The 15,607-nt window shown below is 38.2% G+C and overlaps 1 protein-coding gene across 16 annotated transcripts in view; it reads right to left on the bottom strand.

Moving 5' to 3' along the window:
* The window catches only part of ZNF280D (zinc finger protein 280D), a 54,777-nt gene extending 39,183 nt beyond the window's left edge, over positions 1-15,594 (bottom strand). For 4 of the 16 annotated variants that reach the window (XR_005105576.1, XR_005105579.1, XR_005105577.1 and 1 more), the window contains exons 1-5: positions 15,387-15,593; positions 14,503-14,664; positions 10,150-10,298; positions 6,290-6,355; positions 5,811-6,181 (exon numbers count right to left, since the gene is read on the bottom strand). Coding sequence is in view for 12 of the 16 variants with exons in the window: in XM_037396211.1 (XP_037252108.1) it covers positions 5,811-6,181; positions 6,290-6,355; positions 10,150-10,298; positions 14,503-14,528 (612 nt within the window). In the remaining 4 variants the exon portion in view is untranslated. Of the gene's footprint in view, positions 1-3,840; positions 3,914-5,810; positions 6,182-6,268; positions 6,356-8,387; positions 8,422-10,149; positions 10,299-14,502; positions 14,665-15,386 lie in introns of those variants that run through there. The other 12 variants (XM_037396211.1, XM_037396216.1, XM_037396218.1 and 9 more) reach the window with 12 other exon arrangements.
* Between the last annotated feature and the right edge of the window lie 13 nt (positions 15,595-15,607).

Below are 15,607 nucleotides of genomic sequence, written 5' to 3' on the forward strand. Positions count from 1 at the left end.
ATAAGATATTTTCAAGAGGGAAAAGAAATTTGAGGTTTAACATTTTTTTACTTGCAGGCTTCAAAGGGTTTACTTTAAAAACATATGATTGCTTAAAAGTACTACTAAGTACTCAGCTGTAAATCAAGTTAATTACAGTCTCCCCAAAATAGTTTATTTTGACATTCTAATAAGTTTGCAGCTCTCATCAGTGGTTGTTAATTTATTCACAGATGTGTATCAGAATAGCAAAAACAACCATAAGACCTAGGAAAGTCAATTTTATGAAATATTGCTGAACTTGTCTGAACTGCTAATTGTAACTGCTTCTGTTCAAAAGTCTGATAATGTTTCAAATTAGACTTGAATTGTTTTTCAAAAAGCTCTAATACTTCCTTCAACCCAAACTCAGGCATTTGCCTGTTACTCTTGCGTAACAGCTAGCTGCATTTTAAAAGATCAGAAAACAGAACTCAAAAGTAGCACAAACTTGCAGCAAGCAGAAGCTTCTCAAAGCAAGATGATAAAACACAAAAATCCATCAAAGTCTACTAAATGGTCAAGCTTTAACGGAAGTAGAGTGTATCTATAGCATGTTGACTGGGAATGGCACTCATTCATAACACCATTAATGCTTTTTTTTCTTTTATGTAGAGTGATTTCATAAGGACTTCTGGAAATAATGTAATCAAACCCTCTTTTCAAAGAGCAGTTAACCTAGAAGTTGGTTCTTGTTACTCAGTGCCCTGTTAAATCAAATTTTGAGCATCTCCGAGTACAGGTATCACCTTAACCTTCAGTTTAAAAGGTTTGCCCTTTAGTACTACACATAACCTAAAAACAATGAAGTAGTCCACATTTCTTGGCTGCAACACTGAGAACTGTTAAAACTAAACACCTTCACTCATCACTCAATAGGTAACGTTTAGAGTGAAAAGAAACATGAAATTTCTCTTTACAGATATTCAAGATTGGGGGGTGAGGTAGAAGAAACACACTTTCCAAGATTCATCAATACTGCTCACATCTTAATAGGCCATTCATTCTAACAATCAATCTGTAAAATGAAATATTTTCAACAATAACAATAAGTTAAGAAAAACCTTATAACGAAGTTAGGTTTAATTTCAACATTAAGGTATGACTGGCAAAATATTGGCACTTGATCTTTTTACTCTGAAATAATTCAGCTGGTTACACTTCATCAAGCTGTACTGCGAAACAAAAAACTTGATGAAGATCAATCTAACAAAATGCTTCCTATGCACAATTGTGCTACTTAATTGAAAATCTCTCTGGGGAAGTTACCACATTTTTAACTACCACTGCATCAACTAAACTTGATGGAAAGAAGTCTAAAGAAGCACACAAGTAGGCATCCAGGTATGATAATCTATTTTAGGACTCCTAAGTACCAAACAAAAAGAAGACGCTTCTCCCCATCCTGCCTTTTTGTTGTCCACCCCTTAAATGAAGACCCCGCAGGACCTTCACAATAACGAAGAGCCATTCTTTCTCCTGATGAGCAACCTAACCCAACCTAACCAAATTAAACATGAATGTTCAAGAGTAGTTGTGCAAACAGTTACGAAATTTCTGTGCTCTATGTGTTCTAACAGCTACATGAGCTGCAGTCACAGAGCAGGTGTTAATGTAGCCATAATGGTTTCAGACTAGCCAGTGAAATTACAAGTAAAGCAGCTTAGCCTGCAAACCTCGCTTCAAGCACAACTAACACTCAGGTGGCTAGCCTCTGGTAGGCTCTTTGCGTGGAGAACTATGCACATTTATATTTGAAATATGTCCAATACCGTAGCTACATATAAAATCTGCAGTTTGTTTTTACATGCTGCTAACGTTTTAACTTTCTCCAAAATAATAGCCTGGGTATTTTGATGGCTTGTGTATATCTCCCTAGTATATACTAAACATATCTGGAAGGCAGAAAAGTAGACAAGACAACATGGAACTTTCAAAGTCTCATAATTTGCAAAATGTCCTTTTCTGTTCACAATTATTCTTTTCATGCAATTTGGCTCTCTCATTTTACATACAAAACCTTCCAGTATCTTTCTATGCTTCAGAAAACAAAAATGTTTTAAAGAAGAAAACAAAACAGCTTAACCACATCAATTAAAAAAATCAAACTAACATGTACAGGTGTTCTCACATGCAAAACCCAACACCTTTATAAAGTAAGTTCCTAGGGCTCAAGTAAAGAACAATAACCCACCACCACTCTTAAGTTTTCCAAGAGACTACTGAAAATACTGTGTTTATACTCTGCATCCTAAATATTCTAACTGTGGAAACCAACATGATAATTGGTAACGAAATCCACACAGAGAAATTACAATGCATGTTATCTGACCTTTGCTCTTCCAAAATTAACAATGAGAAACTGGAACCTGAATCAAGCTCAGACTGAAGTAAGTCCCTATTAAGTAGAGGAAAGATATGGACAGAATTGGCTGAGGGTTACTGGAGAGCACTCTGAGCGTTGAGTTACAGAAAATCTTTACCACTAACAACAATTTTTTCTTAAAGAAAAGGATAGCTCTATGCTATCATATACAATAGCAGTAGCTCTGACTGAATTAGAATTGCTGTAACAGTATGACTGAAGCCAAATTCAACTCAATTTCTGGAACTGCATTAATATAGCATAGTAACAAGAATACAAAACCTAGACTTTTACAGGAAGTCAGTGGACCAAGCCTGTGATTGAAAAGGGGTATTTCAATGATAAATCTGGAATACCAAACAACGACAGAAGGTAAATTACAGACCTAGATGTTACGAAAATGAGAAAATACATGTTTCAACCAGTTAGTGATCAAAAGCAATCAGTTCCCACAGAAAAAACTGTCATTAAAAAATACTGCACCATATTAAGAATGCAAAAGCACTCTGAAGGATGTTCATTAAAAGTCCTGCCAGTGTCTACTCATATCTCACAGTAACCTTGCACAACACAGTTTTTTAATTTTGGATATAAGTTTCAACATCTGGAAGATCCAGACATCAAACATTCCCCAGAAAAATTTACTTGAAGCTCTTGCCACTTAGGAAGAATCAAGTTGGGAAGAAACAGGAAATGTGAATGAAAATGTCACAGAAAACCCAAGGCAGAAAATATGAACCGTGGTCCCAAGTGAAATATGAAATACAGGCTAGATGCAAGGTGAGGGGGAATCCAGGAAACCTAAGGAGCTCTTGAATGAAGACACTTCAAACCAAGGACATGAACCACAAAATACAGGTAGTAGACATATGATGCTAAGAACAGAAAATGACATAATGTGGTAGGAGTGATTAAAAATCACAGAACTTTGCCCAAGAAGCTGAACTATAGTACCTCCTGAAATAAAACACAGGACATGAAACAAGCCTCTTTTCCCATAAAAAGTATGGCATAATCAAATGGCAAGAACAACACAAAAACAAGAAAACAAATTATTCTAGATAAGGCTGAAATTGGTAATACAATTCTGAATCAAGAAAAGCTGAAGAGATGGAAGATTCACTTTCAGCATATTTTAAGCAAGGAAAAAAAACCCCGAGAAAAATCTTTCTAAAGGTACTCAAGATTTTCTTAACATCCAAAGAATAGGACATTACATTTAGGATAACTTGAGAAAAATAAAAGCTCGTGAAAGCCATGCCCAAAATGTCAACACTGTAAAAAAAAAACATATAACGTATGATAATTTCAACTGTGGAAGTTTTAAGAGACCACAGAATATGTATGCACTGGGTATCCCAGAAAAGGATGCATTACTTTCTAGAGCATATCAGTCTAACTTGGAATACACAGAACTGACCAATACATGGTTAGAGATCCCTTTCCATGCTGTGTACCTTCACAGTCATATTTCAGACTGCAACTGCTTCAAATAGGAGTTTCTGTACTCTGCCAGGGAAGAACAATCACCTGCAGATTTTAGAAAAGTAAGACCATAAAACTTAGCTAAAGCCCCATCTGTGACATTCCTGTTGAAAGTAAACTTGATGACTGAGAAAGAACTCTCACAAAAATAAGTGCTGTGTGCATAGTGTCTTTAAAGGACATCACTGCCTTGAGTTACATGCAGCTCACATAGACCTTTTGGAGAAGTTCAGCTTTCCTAGATCTCTTTATGGTTTTCTAATAAAAACAATGTAGAGTCTGCTAGCAGCTTTATCTATTAGAACAAAAACATGAGCATGTATGTGTGAGGGAAGTAAAGGAGAAAGCTTTCTTTTGCAGTAAAGATTCTGCAAGACACCCTAGCATACCTTTGAAGGATTTAAAGCAGCATACTAGCTTTAAAAAACAGAAAGCATAAACACTTTCAAAAATAAAATTCACAGATTTGAAATATGTTTATACATCATGTGAAGTTGCAGACCTTTCTCTATTAATCTGTCCTGCTTTGTAAAGACAGAATTAAGAGGACTCTAGAGGCAACCTAGATATCCTACTAATATCTGGACTTTCGATTATATAATTTTTTAGCCCGCCTTAGATACAGTGAGACTGATTTAGCTAACTTTCTTCATTAGATATGTCCAATTTCTCTCTGCAAACTATCAATCAACTGCTAAAGACTCAAAATCGGGCAGTGTAAGTTCTTTCATAATGAATCTGCCAGATTCAGCTACCCAGTTGACAGGCAATGATTGCACTGCATTGTTTTTCTTAAAATACAACCCCCCCGCATCATCAATGATTTAGCCACAAACCTTAAGAATGCCACCCAATTTTCTCATGTTTGAATGGTCTTATTAACTATGTTCATTCAGACTGATTGCCCTGTTCAGCAAATGCAGAATACCTTAGGCTGCATGATTTTTATTTATACCAAAAGACTGACAGCTGGGACCAACACAGGTGTGTATATTTGCATGGACAGTGGAGATGGTGCCTGCTGTCAGGCTTTATTTTAACCCAAAAGTAGTAGCTAATATTACAGGCAAGTTGTCGAAACAGTGCCAGCTCAAATTATTTTCAATAAAGGTATAACATCATAGTTTACCTTGTAACAAATATGAAATTTTAATTTTAATCTTCATTCTTTCTCTCTGAAAAATGTCCAATGGCTTAAGGCAACAAAACCAGCATCTAACTTGACTCCTACAGTTATCATTCTGAGGTTCTGTGGCAATCCAGGAAGATCTATGATACACGATCTATGTATGTCATTCCCTTGGACTTTTCCAATAAAACAAGTATGTTGCCAGATTGTTTCATCCACTGACACCGCAACTTTTGGTTGCTTAAGTCCTCCTTACCATACTACTATTTCACTACAACTGCTATATGAAGCAAAAAGCAAAAACACCCGAGGGGCTACTAGTACAGCATTCTCTTACAAAGCGAAAATCCCAAGAGAGGCAGTATAAAAATCAGGTAGGAAACCCACAAAGTTACTTTAAACACTAAATGCAAGCTATTAAAAAAATGACATCATTTTATCAGTATGGAGGATCCATCTCTAAGCAGAGAAATCTCCAGTATTTCGAAAATGAGAATTTCTGTAATTTCTCCACACAGCTTAAACAAAATAACCTAAACAGTACTGATTTGTTTTATGCCTAAGATTTTCATTTAATGTAATTCCACTGTTATTAAGCTATCATCTTTCAGTCTTGCAAATCAGTCTTTTCAAATATGTATTTTAATTCACCAGTGCAACGTTACGGTCCTACATTCTTTACAGTTTATATAATACCAGTCAATAATCTAATCCAGGTCTTCAAACTACTAGACTGAGTCAGTATGTTCCTCGTTAATTCATTCAAAACTAATTGCACCACGTATTTTACAGTTTAAAGGAATAAAAACTTACCGGATTGAGTACTACAGGCTGTGCTGTTACAGTAGTCACTGGCCTGGATACAGGTTGAGCCACTACAGGAACCGTGATATTTCTTGATACTGGTTGTGTCGTCACTGGAATGGTTACAGGTCTGCTAACAGGCTGTGATATTCCAGAACTTGATCCAGTCATCTGCTGTGTTGATAAACATCCACCAACTGGTCTCTGCAGTGTCTGTGAAGTTCCTGAAACATTCACTGGTATAGACAATGGCTGAACTGCTACAGAGCTAGTTGTAGGTCTGGATACGGACTGAAAGACTGATGAAACAGGCATGGCACTGGGGCTGGAGGCAGGTGGTGCATAATGGTGACTGTCAGGCTTGAATGTAGTAACTGTACCTGTTGCAAAGGATTCCAAAGTTATCTTTACATAATTTTGCAGTCAGATATTTCATAAGTGTTGTGGATTTTTTTGGTTTTAATTACCATATTAGGACAATAAAGTACCTCTACTGGGTGCACCATTCTGTATCCCCCTTCGTGATGAGCTGAGGTTGACTCTGTTCAATATATCTGTCAAAAGTTACATTTATCTTAATTGCAGTTAAATTAATAGCTTAATTGCTTTTCAAATTAAAAGTAGCATTCATATCCACTAATGAAGCCAAGTAGGATTTGACATATAAATTAGAATATTATTTCTAAAATAAATACCTGGCAAAACAAAGTGTCTTTTGTACAAACTGAAGTATGTTCTTCTACTCCCCTTCTCTTAGGTTAAGCTAGTTCACCTAAGAATCTCAGCTTTTTTTATCTTGGAAATAGATTAACACAAAAATAAGAGCGCAAGCAAACAAACAAAAAAGAACATTTCATAAATATTTAGCTTTGCTGATTATAATGCATTTATTCATTTGTTTCTCACATACATTATAACTTCCACAAGTACTAGAACTGCTCTACACTAAAGGAAGTATTTCCTCTAAACTACACAATTTGCTTCTGTATTACAGGAAAATACAGCACTTAAAAACTTGGTTTTAGACTTAATTTTCCAAAGCAAAAGAAAAATAACAGACCAGCAACCAAAGGAGTTGTGCTGGAATTGTATTGCAAGAGGACTAATTTTCTTAAATATCCTACATGGTAGTCTATGATCAAAGTTCTAACTCATCAGAAACACATGGAACTTCTTAGATTTGATGTTTATTCCCTAATTAATGACACCAATACTCCCAAACTTTATGATTTACTTTGGGGTTTCTGATTGTTCCAGAATGTTACAAAAATATTCATCAAATCAAATTAATTTTCTATCCCTAGGTTCTCAGTTCCGTTAGTGTTGCTGTCAAGTTTCTTGCTCTGACGTGAAAATATGCATATGAAACTAGATAGATCCTCCAATATCTAACCAACAAGGTTTAAAGTACTTTCTCAAACCAGGGTCAAAATTACATCAGAATCTCAAACCATAGATCTTAAGAGTATCTACACATTGGTTTTAACAACCTTAAGGCTGTTCCCACCAGCAAGGGCTCATTAGTGTACGCTACCCAGGTTGATATATAAATCTAATAGCAGTAGAGCTCAGACGATCACAGCTTTCAACCTGTCACCTGCCTTTACATCACACTAATAAAAAAGCAGCTGCAACCAACAGATCCAAACAGGTTCGCATTTTTTTAAGATATGACAAAATCTCATCTGGTAATAGTGAAAGTATTTTTACTTCAACGCACTATGAGCAAGGATCAACTTAATTCAGGATATAGCTGAATACATACTTTTGTGTTTGTTAATAAATGTATACCTCACATTTGAATCCCAGAATGAAATGAAACTAAAGCCTTCAACTACCTACTACCCTAAAAGCATATTCAGCTTCAGTCTGATGCACACACAATTCATGTCCTAAAATACAAATGTTCTTTTTAAAAACAATAAAATCTACATTTCAGGAAGTCAGCGATTTGAAATTACAAACCAGATTTACACAAGTGATTCATCACAGATGATGCACCCTTTCCCTTGCCCCATGAAAGTGTTATTTGTCCTGTTTACGTAAAACACCACTGAAATATAAGAAAGCTAACACACAGAAACAACACTTTAAAGTAGCAACAAATTACAGGTTTGTATCATTATGAAAAAATAAACAAGAAAAATGAGCAATAATTGTAGGAAAAATGAGCAGTTGCAGGAAATGGTAAAGGCAACAAATTGTGAATTACTTTTCATCCCAGTCAAACTAATCCTCCAGTACATCAGAAGAGGCACTTTATTGTACATGACAGTGTGCCAGCAGATCAAAGATGGGTTTTTAACTATTTCCTTCAGGTTTTCCACACCAGTCCGTATAAAAACTGATAATTTCATTGCCAGGAAAAGGTTAAAAAATTACTATGTATTGCAGAAAATATACCTTTCAGAAAAATTAAGAACTACATGCGAGTCTCCATTTGTTATCTAATTTTTTATCTGATCAAGACAGGAATTTTCTCAGGTAAAAACTAAAAAACAGTGATAAGCAAAGTTCAGTTCACTGTGTCTTGCCTATCACCAGTAACAAACTGAAGCCTGACTACTGCCAGGTAGTACTACTTACAAGCCAGAGAAGAACTGAGGTCATTCTTCCATAGCTGTTTTTGATAGTGAAGTAGAAGATTACAAAGAGAAAAGTTGAGGAAAGGGAAGGAAAAGAGATAAAGTAAAAAGTTATACCATAAGTGATTTCACTTGTGTCAGGATCGAGCATGGACAGCACTAATATAAGATGTATACATTTTAAGTCTCTGTCTTTTACTAAAGTTCTTGAAAGTTGCTGAATTGTATCAAATTTAATAGTTTTCGCCTGAACAAAATATTTCTATCCTTTATGACTACAAAAAATTCTTGAGACTACTCAAGAACAACTGCAATGAAACTTGGCATATTTGTTTTTCCAACATATGCCTAGTGCTTCAATTGTCCTTCTATGCCATGACCTACCGCTAATGACCAACAGCTATCCAGAGTTCTCAAGACCTTCCAGAAAACATTAAGGGAATTTTTCACTCCTCCTACAAGTTTGTAACTGCAAAAAGCTTCTTAAGAGTACTTTAAAAATATTCTTCAAATTTTCAAGAGGATCTAGAATATTTTTTAAACATTCAAAAACATTAACCCTTAAGAACTATTTTCAGATGAGAGAACTTTAAGATCAGCTTCAGTATTGGTTAATATTTAAAACATAATTTGCCACTTTTTAAAGTCAGTGTAAGAAGAATTAGACATATTATTGCAGTGAGTAACAAAGTAAAACAAGAGTTAAGACATAAGATGAAGTATTGTGAACTAAAATGACTGAAGAGCTAATAATAGCTCCAAAGTCCATGCAGCAGAGTGTGACAGAGCGCCTAATTTAACATTTTGAGATTCTTCACTGTGAACTATACACCTTCAGAAAACTGACTACAGAAACCTTAGATACAAGCATAGCAGAAATGAGGCAGAAACTTAAGGCAGTAAAACCCACCAGGCAAAGTCTTGTGTATTCAATAGCTAGAGAAACCTTTGGTCAAACCTCTCAACAACTGGCTACCAGATGGCCATGCACAGATATCAAGAAGTTTCACTCCTAAAATTAAGTAGCAAAAATAATGTTTTCCTTCACTTACCTGCCAAAGCCCAAGCACAGGACAAACATGGAATCCTGACACATCTGCTGCCACCACAACCACCTAACCTCACTCCCTGCACTACCTGCATTAGGAGAAAACTACAGAACTTGATGAAAAAAACTCTTTATTTTACAGGGGATGAATGAATTCATTTATAAAAATCTCTTACTTAACAGAGAGACTGCTATGATTCTCATATTAATCACTTTTCCTGATTGTGCTTTTATTATAGACACTTAAGATCGTCACCTCTGTTTTGTCAGAATTATGTACATCAACACAAGTAATGTGGGGTGGAATAAAAAAGAGGGACTGCAATATGAAGGCTTAAATTCATGCACATTTCTTTAGTAGGGAGACACTTCCAAATATATAACTAAATACCAATGACATTGAGAGCAATTGCATGCATGGTTTCAGTATTGTATATATTGGATTTTTAACCATACTGTTAACACTAAAACCTTCAAACATCCTTGGTTTGACTTCAGAGATTTAAGGTTAAAGATAGACAGAGCTGTAAATAACCTGGGTTTTAGGACCGAATTTCCAAAGAATTCCAATTTTCAGTATGATAGAGACCTACAGAACAGCTTTAAGATGTAGAATTTCTTAAGTCTTACTGTTCAAAATTGTGTATTTTCTAAGTAAGTTTAAAGTTTTACACCTTAAAATATCTGTTTTAAATTATGGAAAACATTATCTTACATGTACTAGCTGGCTTTGAGCTTGAGATTTCCCCAACAAAGATTGGCTCGTCATCATCATCATCATCCTCCTCCACTTCTTTCACTCTCTTTTGCCACGGTTCTAGCTCCTCTTCTTCACATTCCATAAATAATTCTGCCATCTTGAGACTAGACAGTAAAAAACAAAACACACATACCAAAACATTCAGTACTTTCATGAAAAAATATTTCACTGTTTAGTAAAGATTACTGGACTTGAGGATAATTCCCATGGAATGGCTTTCCTTCCCCCACCCCATGTTCTACATAGGTTGAACCTGATCTGATAAGAGAAGATCTTCTGAGATTGATACCACATCACCTTTCTGATAATTACTTGAATTCTCATCTTTGCTGTTAAAGATGAGAAAAGACCAAAGATACCCTTCACATAATTTAAACTATTTTGGTATAATCCACCAGTAACTATCAGAAGAAGCCTCTGACACCACAGTGAAAAGTATCTTTCAAAACATACCCCTATTCCAGGTAAGTGATTCACAAGAAATATGAAGACCCTACTACGAAGCATGCAATATACCTGGCACAACTAGTTACTGAAACACTAGTTACAGTTTTATTCTCTTCACATCTTAAAAAAAACCCAATCCAACCCACACCTAAACCCACAACATACCACAGCTCCACAAATTTTGTAGGATTTGGCCAGGGCTTCCCATATAGTCAAATTTTCTTTAAAACCCAACAAAACCAAAACAAAATTCCCCCAAACCCACACAACAGAACCCAAACAAACTGCCCATTGAACAAAAAAACCCACCACAACAAAAACCCAAAACCATACCCACAACATATTGCATATTGTTTTCATTGCCAGTTAGGACTTGATAAAAACTTTGTGTAGAACTCATTAGACTGAGTCCCTCATGTCTGCAGATTTGCTCTTACAGTAAGGAAAAAAGTCACATATGAAAATATGTAATTAAATGGTGATGGTCAACAAAGCATTGTTTTTTCTTTTCTCACCCCTAACATAATCTTTAAAGTTTTTCTGAACAATACAGGAAACAAACTTTTATATGTCTTTACACACACTACCAATAGCCTACTTTTTAGTAAGACCAGTAATTTCATAAAACCAGACAGGTGTCTCACCAATAACCAGGATCAGGATCCCAATACAACAGTGTTTGCTTTGCCTAAGACACAGAGCTTCCCAAAACTAATGTGTCCTTTCTAAAAAAAAAAAAAAAAAAAGAGGGGAAACAGCAGAGTTTTGCATGAGGAACATGATAATAGCAACTCCAGCCAATATAAGGATTCCTTGAAATTAATGAGCAGTTAAGCAAATGAAAGTCAACTCATCATTGGACTGCTTTCAAAGCTAAGAACATCCCAGCAACAATTCTTTTCGTGAAGGCCACAGTCAATGTAAGAATATTTAGAGTCTTATTACCAGGCTATGGCCAACAAAACCCATTACCAATATCTCTCTCGTTCTTGTGCTGATAAACACTTATCTGACAAAGCAAACTAGTTACGGAAGCTTGACTTCCCACTATCAAGCAGTTATAGTTCTCTGATAGTTGGAGCCCTAAACCTAATAGCGAGGGCATCAGACCAGCACTAAGGGATTGTGTCATTAAAGACTATCAAACCTTATACACAAGGTGACAAAACAAAATTACATTCATAACCAAAACCAGCTATTTCTTAAACTACACTATTTATCTTGCAAGATTAAGATGTTTTTTCAACACAGCTTTCTGTGCAATTTCCCATGATTTTCTCCTTTCCAAAATATTTCAAAAGCAACATATGAAACAATGGGTCAAGTTTCTTTTTTAAAATTGTAATTACGCAAAACTAAGAATACCATATCCCTCATTATCTTTCAATAGTGTTTGAAATAGAAGACTTCAGCACAGACACAATGAGCAACTGTCTAATATCTAATAAGAGAACACAATGTCAGGATAGGAGTAATGAGCTGCTAGATTTGGCGATGGACTGTAGAAATAATTAGTCTGTAATAGCTTATCACAGGGGAGCAGGCAGAGTTGTGCCCCTACTCGCATTAAAGTGTATGAGAACAGGGCTGCTGGTGTTACAAGCTAAGTCTTGGAGATAATATAAAGTAGCAAAGCTATACTCCTTTTTTCCTTCCTCCATCAGCTTAGAGTGCTGAAATTAAACATGGGGCTTGGAAAGAAGAGAACAGGACAGTGAACTAGATTCTTGTCATCAGAAAAGAGTATGAAGCCAGTTTTCTCTTGACAGAGACAAGAGGGGCCACATATCAGGTCTTGGAAAAAGAATCAAACCTGACTCTCCTCTGTAGAAAGACATACTTTAGAATGACTTTTCTCTACTAGCACAGGGGAAAAACTTACTAGACTTCAAGGCAAAATGAAAGATCATTTTCAGGGACTTTTTTTCATGGAAATGACAACATAAATTTGAGTTGTGGGGTTTTAATTTTTAAAAAAAGTTTGATTTGACCTCAGGGAGAAAGTAATCAGTTATTATATGTGCTAAAGGAATGCAAACAAGAGCACATGTAGTTTATATTAAAAGCACAAAACAGATACAAGCAATCTATACATTAGCAGAATTCTAACAAGATACATGTAATAACCTCAGCTACACTATAATGCAGCTGATTTTTTTTTTTATATAGGTAAAAGTAATTTTATAATATAAGCAAGGATTTGTAGGAAGTTACACCAACTGGTGGCATCTCTTACGGGAATTTCCATTTGTGAATCAGGATGCACATTAATTATTCTCAAAAAGTGACTTAAAGTGTATGACAGCTTTTTTAAAAGAAAAGTATCAAGATTATTTCAGATCGTTCAAAGTAATTTTTATTTCAATGCTAAAATTTGAAGTCAATCTGACTTTCTTCCTGGCAACAAAGCTAGCCTAGTGAGTTCCCATCCTGCTCCTGCACTGCTCCCTCAGTTGTGCTAGTACAACTTTTCACAGGACTATGACGTGAAACACTGCAGGTTAAAAATAACCTGGCCCAGTAACAATTTTACCAGCACGACTGAGAGGTCAAAAATTCTGTGGCCTAAGCAATCAAAGTTGCAGTAAAGAGGGAATGGATTTGATTACAGGAGTTGTGTTGGAACTGCTCACATGTTCTCCATTGCCAAAGGGAACATCTACACCCATTTTTAAAGTACAGCTAGGTTCCAAGTCTTCTGCTTCTTTAACTACGTGAACGTAGAAAACACATTCCAGGAATCCTGCTAGTGGTTGCTCTCAAAGCCAAAACCAACAATGAATCCTTCCCCAACTCCCCCCAAATATTTCCCAGTGGAGGTGCAGATGCCTGTGTAAGAAAGGTAAGCCTATTGACAAAGAGACTTTATTTTCCTCCATTTTTTAAATATGTATAAGCATACATACACATTTATACACACATGTCCTTAAAGGTAGTCCATGGATCTAAGAGGTCCAAAACTCCAATGAAATGTTGTATGTATATAATCAACAGAAGGGCTTAAACCATTGTTCTAGGCTAAAAAAGACTCAAAATTGTGAACAAGTTCTTAAAAAAATTTAAAAAATATCATTAGACTATATCAAGATATCACTTAGACAATTGCCCAGCAAAAGCTAAAGCTAGTTAAAGTTCATTAGGCAGGCAACCTGCAAAAAACCACAAGTTTCTAGAACACTATTATAGTTACTTGGCAAGCAATGAACTAAAAACCTGATACAAGACTGAAAAAAATTAACCAATTGCACAAAAAAGCAATAAGCTTCTGATGAAGTAATTGTTTTAAAATCACTAGTCTGGACACGTTTGTTTATCATGGCAATTACATCTAAAGATACCTAACTTTATCAAAAGCCAGTTGTATTTATAACCTGGAGGGTTTATTTGTTGTTACAATTTAAAAGCACTCACATAGAAACAACAAAAATGATACAAACGTTACTAAATGTAACACAAGTCTAACAGCTATAGTAAAAACAGCAGAAAGTGATCTGTAGAAACCCACGTTAAGGGTGTACAGAAATCAGTATGACAGAAAATTGTGGCAAATGCAGCTCCACTAAGATTTAACATTACTGAAAACCCATTTATTACTTCAGATGCAATTCACCTATTCCACTCTTAAGGTCAAGGGAGCTTTCCAATACTCACTGTTTCTTTGGATTGGCTTAAAAATAGCTGAAACCAAATCACCAGCATGAAACTGGTAGTGAGCCTACCAAGAAGTCCTCAGACTAACTTTGTCTGTCATCTTTCCATATCACCATTACCAATGAACTACTCAAACTTTTCCCCGCCCCCCCCCCGCCTCCAGTTTAATAGCTGCACTTCAAATGAGGAGATCACACGATGAGCACCCACATTGTATTTTTCAGAAGACTTCCCATACAGGCACATAACTTCGCATCGTGTTAGTTGTAGAAGAGCGTGCAATCCACAGCTTCATCAAGACTGTGAGCAATTGTGTTTTTATTGAGTGTTGCATTAGTTTCAGCAGAAACGATGGCCAAGCTGAAACCGTACCTGGAAGTTTTAAAAAGCCAAAAATATAAACCAACTTCCCTCAAACTCAAACCTAAATCGCCAGCACTACCCCCTCTACCACGAGTCGGTGTAAGCTCCGCCTAGGGAAGGGCAACATCGCCTTTGCAAAGCCGCCAGAAGTTCACACCCCCGAGCAGCGATGGGTGCGAGGCCGCGGAAGGAAGCCCGGTCCCCGAGGGCAGCCGAGCAGCCGCCGCTCCGCCCGCAGCGCCCCCGGCGCCGCCGCCCCCGGCGCAGCCCGACTGCCCGGCGTCCCGCCTCCCCTCGGCCGGCGGCCGCCAGCACTGCGCTGAGCCCGCAGCTCGGGGCCGTGGCCCGCACACACGGCCGCGCCGGGAGGGGAAGAGGCCCGGCAGCCAGCCCGGCTCCCGCCGCCAGCAGCTGGGGGCCCTGGCCGCGGCCGGCCCCTGGGCTGCGGCGGCAGAGCGGAGCGGGCCCTGGCCCGAGACACCCCCGTGGGCAGCCCCCCCGGCTCCCAGCGGGGCTCCGCGGGCGGCCCGGCGAAGCCCTCACGGCCCGGGGGCCCCTTCCAGAGGCGCGAAGGGGGGGGCAAGGCCGCACTCCGACCTAAGATGGCGTCGGTCTCGCAGGCGACAATCCCCCCGCGGCCCGCCCGCCGCCGAGCGGCGGCTCCCTCCGCCCGGGGAGGCGGCAGGCCGGCGCAGCAGGCAGGGCTGAGGGCAAGGAGAGGGCTGGCTTACCGTGCTGCGCGTCTGGAGAGGCCGCGGCGGGCCGCCCCGCTCCCTTCCTCCGGGGTTGGCGGGGGGATGGGAGGCGGCCGCGCTGGCGGAGACGCCTCACATCGCCGAACCGCGGCGCCCCACCTCAGCCGCCGCCGGGGGAGTGAGGGCGGGCGGGGGAGGGAGGCGGGGGTGGCCGCGCGGCGCCCGACGCGCTGCCTGACGGGTAGAGCGCGGGTCAG

The sequence above is a fragment of the Falco rusticolus genome, chromosome 7, assembly GCF_015220075.1.
Source record: "Falco rusticolus isolate bFalRus1 chromosome 7, bFalRus1.pri, whole genome shotgun sequence".
Classification (NCBI taxonomy): Eukaryota; Metazoa; Chordata; class Aves; order Falconiformes; family Falconidae; genus Falco; species Falco rusticolus.